The sequence below is a fragment of the Mus pahari genome, chromosome 15, assembly GCF_900095145.1.
Source record: "Mus pahari chromosome 15, PAHARI_EIJ_v1.1, whole genome shotgun sequence".
NCBI classification, from domain to species: Eukaryota; Metazoa; Chordata; class Mammalia; order Rodentia; family Muridae; genus Mus; species Mus pahari.
Genome location: NC_034604.1, coordinates 64,680,634 through 64,696,846, shown reverse-complemented (window position 1 = coordinate 64,696,846; position 16,213 = coordinate 64,680,634). Strand labels below are relative to the sequence as shown.

At 37.3% G+C, this 16,213-nt stretch overlaps 1 protein-coding gene across 1 annotated transcript in view; it reads left to right on the top strand.

Moving 5' to 3' along the window:
* Nucleotides 1-15,552, top strand: part of Dcc (DCC netrin 1 receptor) — a 1,087,105-nt gene extending 1,071,553 nt beyond the window's left edge. Inside the window, exons 28-29 of the mRNA XM_029546911.1 lie at nucleotides 5,862-6,004; nucleotides 10,121-15,552. Of these exons, the coding sequence (XP_029402771.1) occupies nucleotides 5,862-6,004; nucleotides 10,121-10,210 (233 nt within the window). The 3' untranslated portion in view covers nucleotides 10,211-15,552. The remainder of the gene's footprint in view (nucleotides 1-5,861; nucleotides 6,005-10,120) is intronic.
* Nucleotides 15,553-16,213: the final 661 nt, after the last annotated feature.

The following is a 16,213-nucleotide window of genomic DNA, read 5'->3' as shown; positions in this document are numbered from 1 at the left end:
ACAAACACACACACACACACACACACACACACACACACACACACACACACACAATAAATAAGTAAAAGAGTACAAAGTACAGAAAACATCTCATCAGCACATCCTAAAACACAAATAATCATGACAATGAGTCATTGGTCTGGTCTGAAGTCTCTCTGGCTTCCTGTCACAACATCATTAGATCCTCCACTCAGACTCCTCCTGGTTTTCCTGTTGTTGCCCTGTGCTGTGGAGATCACAGCAGGATGGGCCCTTTCATACTTCACAGAAGATGTAGATTTGGGGGTCAGCCAACTCATAGCCATGGATCTTGACCTGGGTGATAATCAAGCTATTTTTTCTGCCTGCTCTCCGGCACCCTAGCCAGCAGGGCAGGGCTCTCTAGCACTGCTTTGACTAGGCCACCAGATGCCACCATTGGCAGGAGGCAGGGCCAGCTCTCCTGCTGTCATATCCTTGAGGCTGGCTCACCCATGCCATCATCATCAGGATAAGTTCTACTGTGTTTCCCTGACAAGGTGGATGTCTTCCTGTGCTCCTATACTTGGGGACAGCTCACTTGAGTCCCCTGCACCAGGGCCAGCTCTACCATACATCACAGGCAAGGTAGAGGGTTGGCTCTCACTCGCTCGAGTGCTGTGATCTCTGGTCTCTCTTCAGACCATATCCATTATTCGTCTTTTACTAAAGAGTAGTTTTGATATCAATATTGTCTAATTGCCTGTTAGTAAACCCCTCTTGGGAAATTTTTCTTATATGCATATCATTAACTCTTCCTTATCATATGGAAAGAAAAGCATGCAAAGCCACTAATTACACCTGTCAAAGTCTGTCAATCAGCTGGAAAAATGTTCAAATTGTTTGCTTGTGTGAATTTTTTTAAAGATCAGTTTTACCCCAGTGAATTGGTTTCTAAGGAGCGCAGGTTCCTTTTAGCAAAATGAAAAGGAAGGTCACAGAATGAATTCCAGGCCCTGAGACATCCCAGAGTTCTGAAATTTGTGAAGCTGTGGTAGTTTTTCAGAAAAGGAAGTCTGTTGAGATTTACGCACTCCCTGTGGTATGGGTACAAGTTTTCTTAGATCCCTTGTACAATGTGTACTTTGTATTGTTATTGATTAAGATTTAGTACATACTGAAAGAATGAATAATTGTCACCTCATCACTAGAGAAAATCACTTATCATAATGATCTTACTTTTTTAACGGGTATGAATTAAGGTAGTCTCTAAGCACACCTGTTTTGTAGTATAATATATTAATATGACAAATGGTGTCTAATACATGAAGCATCTGGCCATGTGTTAGTTAAGAGTATTTCCATAGCAACAATGATAGGCCATGCTTAAGCTTCACATTTCCTACACATACAAAGCTTCCAAAAATGTGCTAAGATAAATATTAAGGATGATGGGAATGATGACAATCTAGTAAATTCTAAAAGAATATTCATTACGTATGTTTCTTCTTGCAAAATAAGAACTGGATCTGCTACAGTTTCCTCTGTGAAAAGCTAAGCCCTTTTGTTTCTCTGGTGGGCAGATTTATATCTTCTTTGAAAATACCTACAACATTACAGAGAACTTATTTTCAGTGTGTACTGGTCATATTGCATGTATCTGGTAAAGGTCAGAGACTTAAAGTTTCTTTAAAACATGTGAAAAACCTTAAAAATAGGATTAAATCTCTTGTTCTTATCTATGAAGCCTAGATTACAAACAGACAAATAGGTACAACGAAGTACATAGAAGAGTCATCAGGAAGTATGAGACGTACTAAGGTATCAAGACATGAAAGGTGCCCTAATGGTGAGGGTACTGCTTTTGTGGGAATAAAAGCTAAACTCAAATGTATCCAGAGCCTGGAAACCTTTCTAGGAGGAGAAATAAACACAGTTCAGAGAATGTAGCTCAAAGCAGGAACGCAGCAGCTGCATCCATTCTCAAGTTCAACAGCAGTTTGCGTTTGAACTATTAGTTTTACTGGGCTTCTTGATTGTTCTGTTTTTTCTTTGTCTGTTTGATGTTTGGATGGCAAAGTCCTTAGGTCTTCTGTGTATGAATCTTGAGAGAGGGGGTTAGGAGACATGTTGCTTGAGACAGAACCATGCTATATAGCCAGGCTGGCTTTAAACATATGAATCTCTTTTGCTTCAGTCTCCAACTTGCTTGGACAAGAGTAATGCATACTACCACACAATGGTTATTTTGTGAACTTTTAACTATAAAAATTCTTCTGTCTAATATGTACCTCCATTTGATATTTTTATTAGTATCCATATTTTATCTATCTGCGTCCGTCTGTCATTATACTTATATCAGTGCTATGAATTGAACCCAGTGCCCTGTATTTGACACACAATTAGTCAAACCATAGCAAATGTCTCCAGCCAAATAGTGTAAAATATTGATACAAATTAGATGTAAGTATCACATGAAGATCTAGTTGACAATTCAGGTTTAACAGGCTTTTTAATGGCTCCATTTTTAAGTAAGATCCTGCCAGGCATAACATGTGTGTAGTCATAGGCTAAAGAGTAAAGATAGAGGTAAATTCAATATGCATGTGATTTGATCACATCTTGGAAGACAAGCTAACACTTCAATCTCTGTATAAATGCAGATTTGACTATCATTTTATTAGAGAATAATGGTAGTAAAACGCATTCATAGATTATAAACTCAAAATGACTGTGTCAATTATTTAAAATTTTGCATGGTAGATTTGTTTTATCCCAACAACTTACCTCTTCTTGTTAATGACTAGTTCAAGTTGCAAATTTTACAAGTTTGCTGCTGCTGCTGCTGCTGTTGCTGCTGCTGCTGTTGCTGTTGTTGTTGTTGTTGTTGTTGTTGTTGTTGTTGTTGTTGTATGAGTGTGTGGTATGTATATACAAGTGCAGGCACATCTGCCATAAGAACATGATTGTGGAGGCCAGAGACAATTATCTGAAGTTGGTTCTCTAACAGACATACAAGAAAAACACACATACACTCATACACACTCACACACACATGCACACAAATACCACTCACACACACTCACACACACACACGCACATGCACACACACATGCATGCCCATGTACACAAATATATACATGCTCACCCATACCATAGGTTCTGGGGATGGACCTCAAGTAATCAGGCTTGCACAGAAGTCAATTTTCCTTGCTGAACCACCTCATCAGCCCTCAAGTTGTATAGTTTTATAGGATGTCCTCATTTGAGATTACATATGTTTGTATGATAGGCTATAACAGAAGAAATATGTTATGAAGATTATGACAACTCTATGCTTATATTTAAGGAGCATTGTAATAGCAATAGGTGAAGTCAATGCTAGAGTTCATTGATATTACAATTCACTTATGGCATTCATCTATACAGAAAAACATTCAATCCTCAAGCTAAATATATGTTTTAATTCCATTAATGTCCACTTACACAGCAAGTGAAAAAGTTTCCTGAAAATGCTTATCTGTATAAGATAAAACAATTTATGAGTTAAGAAACTGTCATTTATTCAGGGCAATCAGATAGAATTTGGGAGAACTGTTTGCCAAAATGTGGAAGCTTCGGGTTACTTTATTTTGCTCCAGCCTTTACAACCTCACATGTAAACTCAGAAAATAATACTTGGGATTATTTTAATAAAGAAATATCAATAACTCCTTTCTAGGGTGCATGTGTACACATGCATGTGTGTGTGTGTGTGTGTGTGTGTCTGTATATGTGTGTGTGCATGCACATGTGCACACAAGCACATACGTGGAGGCCAGAGGAGAATGTCAGATATCACTGCCACCTCAGACATAGTCTGCCTGTTCTGTTTTAAAAGAGGATTTCTCACTGACCTGAAGCTTGCTTACCTGAGTAAGCTAGGCTGCAGGCTGACTCTTCCTCACCAGCACTGGAATTGCATACTAATCAACCATAACTTTTACATGGGCTCCACGGCTCGGACTCCAGAATTCAAGATTGAAATGTAAGATCATTATGAACTAAGCAATCTCCCTAGGCTTCAACCACTTTCAACATATAATCTCATTTAATCCTTACAAATCACTATTACCATTATCATTTCCCAGATAAACAAGCTAGAAAGGTTCAGAAAAATCAAGTGATTGCAAAACTAGGGATAGCTGAATGTCCGGGATTTCTGTGTCTAGTTACACACTTTGATCCCTGGTGATTAGTAACAAAAAAGATATTGAGAACAAATTGTATTTAGGTCATGACAAAGGAAAGTAGATTCATATTAAAAATTAGAAGATTATTGACTTTTTAGACTATTTACGTTGTTTCATATAAACAAATGATCCTTTTGTTCTGACCACATATGCTTTGATAGTTATGTATATTGACCCAGGTATGTATATTGAAATAGGAGTCTGATTCAAAGAATGTAGTATCCCACTAAAAACAGTAGGTGAGGAGCCAGTGTCATTACTTTTGATAGAATATAACAGAGGCAAGTTTTTATTCCTTCTTTTTAAAATTTTGATATGTTTTCTTTTAAGTTTTTGAGAATATAAGTACATCACTTTCTCCTTTCTCCCTCCCCCCTCCAACCCATGTACCCCCTTTGATGAATATATATGTATATATGTATATCTACATATATAGATATACATATATAGATATACATATATAGATATACATATATATGTGTGTGTGTGTATGTGTGTGTATGTTTATGTATTTGTGTGTGAGTATGTGCATATATGTCTGCACATGCATGTGGACATGTGTTCAAAATATATAAATATAACCTGCTCAGTTTGTATAATGTAGCTTATATGTTTATATTTTCAGGGCTATTTACTATTGGATAAGCAGTTGTGCTCTTCCCCACATAAGGAGTAAGAGGACATTTCTCCTACTCTCCCACATTCCTTACTTGTCTGTAGTTCTTCGTCTGAGGCTGAGCCCTCATGAGCTTGGTCTCTTTCATGTTAGCATGGCTGTCATCCTTGTTCAGGGATTATGCTGACTGGCAACTATGTAAGTGAAACTTCATGGGTGTAGCTTCCCTGACACTATGTAACTTTTGTATATGAACTCTTGGTTTCAGTGCTCAGCACACATGAATCTTTAGTCCTATGAGATGTGCTAGCCAACTCAATAAATCCTTATAAATATTTACTGGATGTTATTCACAACAAAACATAAATATTGCTATATAATAAGCAGAGTTTTTAAAGTACATTCCAAAACAATTAATTTAGGTTAAAAAACAATTAATTCTTTTTCATAGTAGAGAAAAATTGTCATTCAACAGACTTCATATTTTTACATATTTTTGATGAATATTAAAATATGTTTTTGACAGTTTGTTCTAATCAGGACAAAATTGATTCATTTTTGTTCAAAAGATAATTAATAATAATAAAATACTCTCAATTTATCCATGCAAATCTTTGTTTTACTTAAATAACTAACATTTCCTTATAGAGCAAACAAGTATTTCTTATAAGTTCATGTGTCTTTGTCTCAATTTAAAGCTTATTTGTGAGTTATTATACCGGTCTTTGCAGCCTGAACCAAAGGCTTAGCAGACAATGAGCTCACAGGATACTGTGTAGGCTGTGATGAGAAGTCAGGAGCTCCCTGCCTGATTTGGAATCCACTTGAAGTTAGTTATGATTCATAGAAATCCACCCAGCAAGGCCTTCTCACAATCTGTCTTCCATTCAGGAGAAATGAAATGACTCCATTCTGAGTGTCAGAATCAATCACCACACATAGAGTGGATGACACACTAAATTCAAGGGCAGTCTTCTGGATTTGGTCTACACGACAGAGATTGTTCCTTGAATGTTTTATGCATGACTTTCATCACCCTGTGTTTTCTATTCCAGGACCCACCCTTCCCAAGACTCATGTTAAAACAGCCTCCCTTGGATTGGCCGGAAAGGCAAGGTCCCCTTTGCTTCCTGTGTCTGTGCCAACAGCCCCTGAAGTGTCTGAGGAGAGTCACAAGCCAACAGAGGATCCAGCCAGTGTAAGAAGCTCTGATCACAGTTATGCTGTTCAATGGGATCTAAGGCAGTCAGCATGCATCGTTATATTGAGACATTGTTCTTACACTTTTTTTATGCTTGAATACTATCAGAAAACTTAAAGGAAAAAGAATGTATACCCAGAGTTTAGTTAAATTAAAGATATATTTAAAAGCAGCCTTATATACAAGAACATTAACTAATCTATCAGATTGTACAATCATATATGCTTGTTTAGATATACATGTGTGTATCCATACATGTGTGTGCACATAAGAGTCTATGCATACACACACACACATACACCCTGTGATTACTATGAAATATCTTGAAATCCCGTAAACAAAACTATGTGTTCATTTTTAACTAATATTTAACTGAAAGTTATATTCTAAGGGATTTTTCTGAAGTTGTCATTGCTTCTATTATTATAATGTGCCCATGCGCGTGTATACACACACACATTTCAGAAGAAAATGAAGAGGTGACATCGGTGTTTGAAAAGAGGAAAATGGCAAAGATGTGGGATACTAGGAATTATTCAAGCTGAAAGGGAGCTGGGCAAAAGAAATGAAGGGGTAGAGGAAGCTCTAACAGAAAGGAAGTCTGCCCGGAAATATTAATTGGAAACCTCCGATCTTCCAACCCAAGATAGAAAATCAAGAGGATAATATAACACAGTCATATGAAGGGGGACAGTTGTTCAGATGTTGAGCAGGTAATAAGGACCAGAGGACTGAGGAGTGGAGAAGGTAGGGTGGGGCTTAGACAAAACTAAGGTTAAGTGAAAAAGCCTTTGGAAATAACACTGCCGTGTTAAGCTAACTAAAAATACATTTTGAAACTAAAAAGAAAGGTTCATTAGTTAAGGAAGGGATATTGTATGTTCTAAGGGGGAAGACAAAACATTAATGATAAAGTAGAAAATAGAAATTTTGAGAGGGGGGGATAAACATTGCTATCAAAAGTTCACTATGACATGCTAAAATGTGGCTGCCTACAGGCAGAGCTTTGCAACGCTGCTGTGCTGAGCAGTGTTCAAGAGGAAACATTTCAAAGACTTTCATAGAATTAACATAGCAGATACCTTGACTATCAGGAAATGCAATGGAAAAAACATAGGAAAAAAAAAAAGGTTATATTCCTAACATTACTTTTGTGGGTTTTTTTTTTTTTTCAAGCATTGATTGTGAAAAAATTGCTGCTATCAACTAATTTCTGTTACCTCATGCACTGAGACTTAGACCAAGTTTCCAAATGTTACAACGATAAAACTTTAACAAATAACCAAGGATAAAAGCAGCAACTATAATCAGTCCTTGATAAGCCTATAAAACTACCAGTTTCCTTGGCTAAAATTATTTCCGTCAGAAATCTGATTGTCAAAACGAAAAGATTAGTTTATTTGAATAGCAAGTAATACATTTTTCATGACATCTTAAAATTTTCAACACAACCATTCATTTTGAACCATGAAGTCACATAACAACATAAAAACGAAGGAAATCAGCAATGTGTAGCTTTTTCTGAATATTCAGCAGAAGGACATTACATGCTTAGCACACCTTCTGCAAGATTAAAATTTCAAGGCACCCACTCCTCCCTTGTCAGAGTACAACTACTTATTTCAATGTCAGTCTAGCCACAGGATTTGTGGCCATATCTAAAATTAGGTTAAGATACTAAATTTACAAAGTGCTTCTTATGTGAGAAGTCCTTGTTCTAATGTCAAATGGCCTGTTTTACACTGAAGATTCCCTGGATATAGTGAAAGCAACTGGCAGAGTGTCACGATCGCCTAACTTGCCAGCAAGAAAGACGCGCCACAACAGGATCCTTCTGCAGACGTTTTTAAACGGGTTTTATTGCTGAAGAGAAAAGACCCCGAGCCTGAAAACTGGTGCTTAAATAGGCCTAAGAGGAATGTGTCACTCTATGATTGGTGCTCACTATATACCCTCATTTGCATGCTCCGGGCTTGAGNTGTCACTCTATGATTGGTGCTCACTATATACCCTCATTTGCATGCTCCGGGCTTGAGCTGTGACTCATCATCTGTGCTGTTTGAGCATGTGCACAACAGTTGTCAGTTAGTTGTCAGTTAGTTGGCCGACGCCCTTCGGGCTCAGGTGCCATCTTATAATGGTGAATGTGGCTTCCCACAGCAGAGTATTAAAGGCAGTAAGACATGTATATGAAAGGTAAGGCTGAAATAGGACACATTTAGATCAACAGCTTCCTGTAAAGTAATAATGTGACTCCCCTGTATAAATTTTAAATTTTCTAGGTGCCATCTTAAAAGCAAAAGAAAAAAAATCTAATAAAGTTTAATTTAATGCTCTCTTTTGTTTAATACAGTTTTTCAAAAATATTAACACCGGATAAATATAAACCAAATGTCAATTTGGTATTTTTCCATCTGCTTTCACATTATGCATTATGAATTAGTTATGTGTCTCATATGTTAAACACATTTATTTAACAGACTGTTTTTCAAGAATTAAATAGCTGCATTCAGATATTCAAATAAACCACCCAGATAAAGGAAACATCAAACCTGAAAAAGGTTGACCAAGGACCAGTGAAGTAGCGCCAAAGGCAGAGACTGATACAGCTGAGTTGGAGGCCAATCTGGCCTACATAGAGAGTTCAAAGCCATTCTGAAGTACATAGTGAGACCCTGCCTTACAAAGAAAAAGGAGGAAAAGGAGAGAAGAACAAAAGGAATCATGAATGAAACAAAAATGTGTGATCAAGTAATCATTTTCCAATTTCTCTCTTTTTATACAAGACCATGTGTTGAGCCAATGGGTTACTTTTCAATCCATGGTCAGTTCTGAATGATATATGACCAAACTGTTCATTAACATGTTCTAAAAGAAGCTCATGGGTTGATGCCATGTGCCCATGTATCTTGAATATTCTTCAGTGGATGACAAGTTTTCTGAGGATCCTGTAGGACAATTTTTTTCTGCAGGTTTCTTGGTATGATGGAAATTGACTTAGCAAGATTAGAGGGCTCTCTGACCATGATATCAAGTAGTGCTTATTGACTTTATAGAGTACAAATCATGATTTGGAACATTGTCTCAATCATATAACTAATTAAAGTGGATGGTTGAGGATAATCCAGAATTACACTCATGCCTATATTTATTAACACAAACTATATTTAAGAAAGGGGGGAGGAAGCAATTATTACTTATTGATTATTTACCAGAAGGCAGCACTGAAGTATTGGATAGATTCCCATTTGACAAATAAAAGATTAGCTAAAAGCAGGAGGTATATAAATGTTCAAATTATTTCTTGATAAAATCAAAAGTTCTAAGACCAGTAACTGAATGTATTAGATAAGTAGAAATCCTGGAACTCGCAAATAACATCACGCAAGGGACTCACAGTGAACAGAAGGTGACTGATTCAGTAAGAGTTGTACAGGTAAGCTTCTTAGTTTATACAAAAATTATATCACACTGTAAGCATCCCTTCACACCTATGCCAAGCACTCTGGCTTTGGACATAAACTTTGTTTCCACTCACAAGCTAAAGTTATAATCTATACATTTCTATCAGTCAAGAAATCATCAGGTTGCCATGCAAAATTTTAAATCTATGTCATGTAATTAAAAAAAAATACTGGTGATGTTGGTCTTTAGATACTCTTTGGATAGTTATTTATAGATAGCCAATCAAAATGAAGAGGAACTACTGTGTTAATATGAATCACATTGTGACAAGTAGGGAGCATGTCAGGGGATGCTCAGAATAAACTATAAAATAGCACCATTATCATTTCACAGACAAGTAAAATTATACATCAGAGAAATCTTCTAACTAGCCACTGGGAGAATATGACTTAAAATAGTATATTTTTAATAGTGAAGCCTTTTTTCCTATGAAAGGTATAGAGTACATGGAAGCAGTATTCAATAGCTTATTGGTAGCTCTTACAAGTTCATTGAGCTGAAATATTCTGAGAGCTGCTCTACCTATCAGTCCTATGTCAAACTCAAGAATAATATAGTGACCCAACTTACAGCTAGACACTAAGTTGATCCTTTATGGTAGGAGCCTACCTAGACGGCATCCTGACTCTGTTCTCATTCTCTCTCCAGGTATATGAACAGGATGACTTGAGCGAACAAATGGCAAGTTTGGAAGGGCTAATGAAGCAACTCAATGCCATCACAGGCTCTGCCTTTTGACATTCATTGCCAAAATGTTGAGATCTTCTGGGAACTTTACAGCATACCAATTATCCATAAACAGCACACCTGTGTCCAAAAACTCTAACCAGTGTACAGGTCAACCATCTGGACCATTCAGTTAAGGAACATCTGAAGCACTTCAGAAGAAATCAGCATCCCATCCTATATGGACATCAGGAATATACGATGATGGTCACGAGGTCCCGAAGATGCATCTTCACTACAAAGTCAAGGCTGAAGCTGCTAGTATAGTTCTGGGTCTTTGTCACTGCAGGGACCATGGTGTCATAACTAATGCCTACATTTTCCTTCAGTGAGACCTTTCATTTTCTGTGTAGGTCTAGTCTCACAAGTGCATTATTTCAGCCTGTACCATGCCATAACAAATCAATACAAACTCACTATTTTTTTCAGCTACAAAACATCCATGGTAACTCTCTCACTCCATAGCACCAAAGGATTGGATATTTTCCTGACAGCATAAAAGGAATTAAGTGAATAAGCAAAGGCAGTGAATGCTTGTTTATAGCTCAATCATTCCATCTCACACAAGTGGCTGATGTTAGTGAGTGGGTATAAACTTTTTACCAATTTTAGCAAGTATTTGTAAATCCATCCTTGATTAACGTTTATGTCTAGCAAGTAGAAACTTAAAAATCCTCAACTGGTGGCATCCTGCCAGCAACAACACCTTTCTAGATGGAGAATACAATATGCAATCTTCTCAGACACGTGGTGATTGTGTACTTGAGCTTGTCATAGGACATTTTTCGATTTCAGTGGCTTCTATGCCACTCCACACTGTGATGGCCTGTCTGGGTTTCACTAAGGCTGCTTCTTCAGGAGTTTGGCCAGATAAACTCCACCATCCTCCATCCCCAACCATTAACCTACTTCTCCTGAGCAAGTAGCCTTAGCTAAAATGGCCAATTCCATGCATCATATATCCTGTGTCCCCAATATCCCTCTGTGGAGATAGTAGACTTCCTGAGAGCAAGCTCAAAAGAAAGAAAAGGAGCATGAAAAACCATATCCCAGGGTACCTTTTCGTGAGTTGATGTCACTTCCACCAATAGCATCTTCATTGAGCGAGCTATGCCAGGCAACATTGACAGATGTTGACCACAGGTTTCTGTTGGCAAGGCAACCTTCCATCCCATGCCTAAGACAGAGTCAGGGAGGAGAGAGGGGTGGGCACCACTTCACATCTACACATCATAATTCCTGTAGGTATTTTTCCAAGCAGCATCTAAACTGTGGACTAGAATTTTAAACTTCTATCGCCATGTATCTACGGCTTGAAACCAGCTGAATATAAGAACATTCTGTGCATTCCCTTTTAGCCCATGAACTTCCAGCTGTATTTGGAGTTAATCCCTATTTATGCAGCTGAGTCGCCAAGAGGGAACTAGTTTGCATATTTATCAGTTAGGTGACTTGAAAACTCAGATGAGAGTTTCAGCTGAATTATTCCTTTCAGCTCTGCCTTTGATTTCAAGCTTGAGTAGGTCATAATTTTAAGAGAGCATGGCAAGGATAGGATCGTTACAACCTAATAGCTCCTTTTATTAGGTGGGTAATTATATATGAATCCCTGAATGAAATATTTTGAGCAAAATGGCACTGTAACAGAAATAATAATTCAGATTATTTTTTTACAGTTTTATGTCGGTAAGGAAATCTGATGTCAAAGAGAGGGCTTGTTCAAATGGTTCATTAGAAAGTCTGGTCCATTTGCAAAACGTTTCCTTCAACAAGAGTGCTTGTTTAATTTACTGAGATTTTTTTTTTTTTTTTCTGGAAGTACTTTCAAGGAACTATGTGATGTTATTCAATGGGACAGAATGCTTTTGTTCAATATTTGAGCACTGAGGTAGACAACAGTTGACTGACCTGAAATAAAGCATTTCTTATCATAGCAATGAATACTTTAAAAATAATTCACTATTTCAAACTGGAAAATGTTTACTGAACTACCATAACTTCCTCCACTCCCCAGAATGCAGTCCCCTGTCTAATAATAAAAAGAAAGGAGAGCCACTTTTTAGAGGCATTTGATATCCATGAGAATCACCTCAAGTTTCAGGTTGAGGTTTGCTACAAACCTCAAATTTCAAATTTTGTCAAAATTATAATGAAAGCAGTTCTGTAACCTCTAGTCGTAAAGTTAAGACAACCAGAATTTTTATAAAACTCAAGGTTTTTTCAAACTGTCAATGATGTCATGGAATGTAATCTTTAAAAGTTGAATGTATGCTATCCATTTTTAGCCAAAGTTATATTTCTCCACAACTCTTGAAAATTACAGTAAACAAATATAATAGTAAACAAGTAAATTACAGTAAACAAATAAAATAATAGTTTATTTTAGCAGTTGGTGACTCTAATAAGTCATATTGTCATGCCTTGAATATACAGTGGAACCATGAGACTGGTTTCATTAACTCAGTGATTTTAACATACATTTAGTTCAACACGGCTTCTGCTGAGCTCTTGTTCCCATTATCTTTCCAGTGATTCACGTGTGCACAGTAAAATTCCCCAGGATTCCATGTGACAAGTGAATTCCCAGGTCTATGACTGGTGTGAGGCAGCCTGAATTTGTCTAGCTTGTGTGTCTAGCTCACTCCATACAAGACCCTTTAAACTTATAAATCTCTTTGAGCCCCACAGGGCAAAGCTGAACAGGCAGCCAGCATCTCTGCCACCAGGAGTCAGTTCTCTGGAAATAGGAAAAAAACACCAAACTTGGCAGGAGGACTCAGGTTTTTATACACTATGCACAAATGAAAAGGAAGAGCCTGCTTTTAAGAACTTTGCTATTTTTTTTTCTATTTCATTTTGATACAAAAGTAATTTTCATTCCTCCAGAAATTTCTGCATTTGTTTAAACTGACAAAAATAAAGAGGGTTCAGAATATATTCAAAACATTTGTATAATGCTCTGGTCAAAAGTTAAGGATTTCTTAGTGCTTATAGCTGCCTCCAGATAATAGACCTATGATCTTCTAGAATATTTAAATAATACAGCTTTATATTTGGCTGTTATTAAATACATACTCAGTTCAACAACCCAGAAATAAAAATATCAAACCAATGCTATAAGAATCCGACTTACTTTGGGCTTTCTTTTAGGAGCTGGATATAGTAGTAGTTTGGGTTTCTTCAAATTGAAGATTGCTAAAAATGAGGCACATGTTCAGAAAAGGTGGCAGTTACAAAAAGAGACTCCAGATTAACATTTTCAAGCCAAAGCTTGTCATTTATTGGCTTTCCCAAGAAACAACTCCTCAAGCATAGATCTTTCCAAGATACCCTCAGAATTTGTTCTCAGAGATGATTGTTGAAACTTCCCTCTCCTTTGGAGCCTTCTCCTAAATTTTTTGCTCTAGTCAAAAGTTAAGTATTTCTTAGTGCTTATAGCTGCCTACATATAATAGACCCATAATCTTCTAGAATATTTAAATAATACAGCTTTATATTAAAGAAGCATCTTAAAGTCACCTACAAACGGAACACAGTGTCTCAGACATGATTAGAAGCACAGTGAGTCCCACGAACAGTTACATATGACTTACGAGGCATCCTGCCATTTTACATAAAAATCTTAACCTGGGTTCTGGAAGTGTTGGAATGCTTATTTCCAGTCAGCAAGACAAAGCAAAATGAAAACTCCCAAGTCTTGGGTGAATTTAAAGAAATAAAAGTAATGTGCAGAGCAAGTGTTTAGAATCTGTATATTCTCCCTTTCTTATCTAGTCCCTTTTATACAACCAAAGGCTGTCTCCAAAGGCCAAAATTTAGTATCAGGGCCTCATATACCTGAGTATATCTCTTTACTGTGATTTCAAGAATAAAGAGACCAGGGCTCCGTGGATCCCCAGAAGCTACCACACACTTCCTTTTCTAAACTCAAATTCAAAGCAGCATTCTCATCATTTGTATTCATCTAATGATTTTCAAAAATCATTTAAATATCACTCAGACAAGCTTTGTACATTAATATTTTTAAAGTCATTCAGATAATTGAGAAAAATCACAGATAGGCATTTTGTGTGATACCCCAACCGAACAGAACATATATGTCCCCAGGCCTCAGTCTACTTTGTGAGTCAAATAAAACTGCTTCCAACAAGATTTGATTTGTAACAGAAATGCTATATTTCTTGTCAGTGAGGTTAGATAGGAGACAATGCCACACCCATATCAACAAATGACATAACTTCTGATCTGGCCCACTCCTTCTGCCATTGGATAACTTTTCACTGGGAAGACTTCCAGCAACATAGCCGCACTCTGAAGGGTGTTTTTCCTCTTGCTCTCAGTTTTGTGCTTTACCATCTTATTTTTTATTTTTATTTTTCTTTCTTTCTTTCTTTTTTTTTTTTTTTTTTGGTCGGTAGGAGAGCAACAGCAAAAACTGCAAGGAATAGCAAACACAAGAGGCATGGGCCAAGGGATCTCACGGTGTGTTCGATGTGTATTTTCAGATGCAAGAAAGGAATGTTGGCAAGGAGGAAAAGTGTGTTTTTTTATTATTGTAGGGTAAACCTGACGATTCTGAACTTTGTGAGTTGTCAGCTTGTTTGGGGGAAGGGCGGGTGGGTATCAGGGGTGCTTTTTATAAGTAATATTTAATTTATTATTTAGAAGTGGCTTCTTTTTTGGATAATTTATGATACAAAGGGAGATACGGTTGGGATCTAGGCATGGCTGTTAAAGCTGCAGTGTTTTGTATCTCAGAAGGACCGCTTTAGAAACGGACTGCCTGGTGCTGAGCCTGAGGGAACGAACATCCAGGCCAAGCAAAGCCTTCACTAAAAAGTTCCACCATCTCCACCTTCTCCCTATCGAGGGTTTCAAAGACGATAACACCAAATCTAAAGTAACTCGGATAGCATTTTCCAAACCAGTGCTATTCATTCTCTCCAAGGGCTTTGCAACTCAAACTATTAGTGTGATAGTGATGTGCTTATTTGGTAGAAATGGGTATACTACAGCTTTAATAGCCTTAGTGGAAAGAGAAACTTTTTGTTGTTACAAAACACTTTTTTTTCATAGAAAGGTGTTTTGAGCCTACAAAGAGTCTCTTGGAATTGTCAGACTCTAGCATTGTTAACCAAATTAGAGTAGTGATTGCAATATTTAAGTGTAAATGTTGTTCTATGAGAAAGGAAGCTTGCTTACAGTTTAAAACACGATGACTGTTTCTACACACGAACTTGTATACTACTACACAAGGAAAAGGGGGTTTTGTAATCACTGTAGAACAGTCTCCTATTCATTTTTTTATAGAAATGTTATTCCAATGGTGCATTTTTTTGTTTAATAAATAAAGTTTTGATACAAAATTCGTTATTCACGTTATTCCTAGTAAGTGATTATTCTTCCCCAGCACTCAGCTGACACCAGCTCCAGCTGGCTTTTATTAACTCTTTTATTAACACCTACCTGTGTGGCAGTACGTTTTCAGTACTTTGTCATATCTTATTACATCCTGATTCACTTTTCTGCACACTCCCTGTTTGTGTCCAATCATGGCTGCTAACATCTACGCCGCTTTATTGCAGCCCTGTCCCAGGCTGCCAGAACTTGATCTACACGTCTGCATGGGAGAAATAGAAAATTCAGATCCCACCTTACCCACGGCAACTAAATAGTTCAAGTGCATTCCTCTAGATCAGCAGTTTTCAACCTGTGACCCATGACCCGGAAGGGATCACGGATCAGATATCCTGGATATTAGATATCTCACATCAGGATTTATGACAGTAACAAAATAACGGTTATGAAGTGGCAATAAAATAATTTCGCAGTTGCGGGTCACCACAACCTGAGTAACTGTGTTAAAGAGCTGCATCCTTGGAAAGGTTGAGAATCACAGCTCTGTATACGGAGACAGAAGACTCAAGTTACTTTTTCACAGACTCATGTTGGGCTCCCAATTTCACAAACCACACAAACACAGATCTTAGTTAGACAGGGAAAGTTTATTGAGCA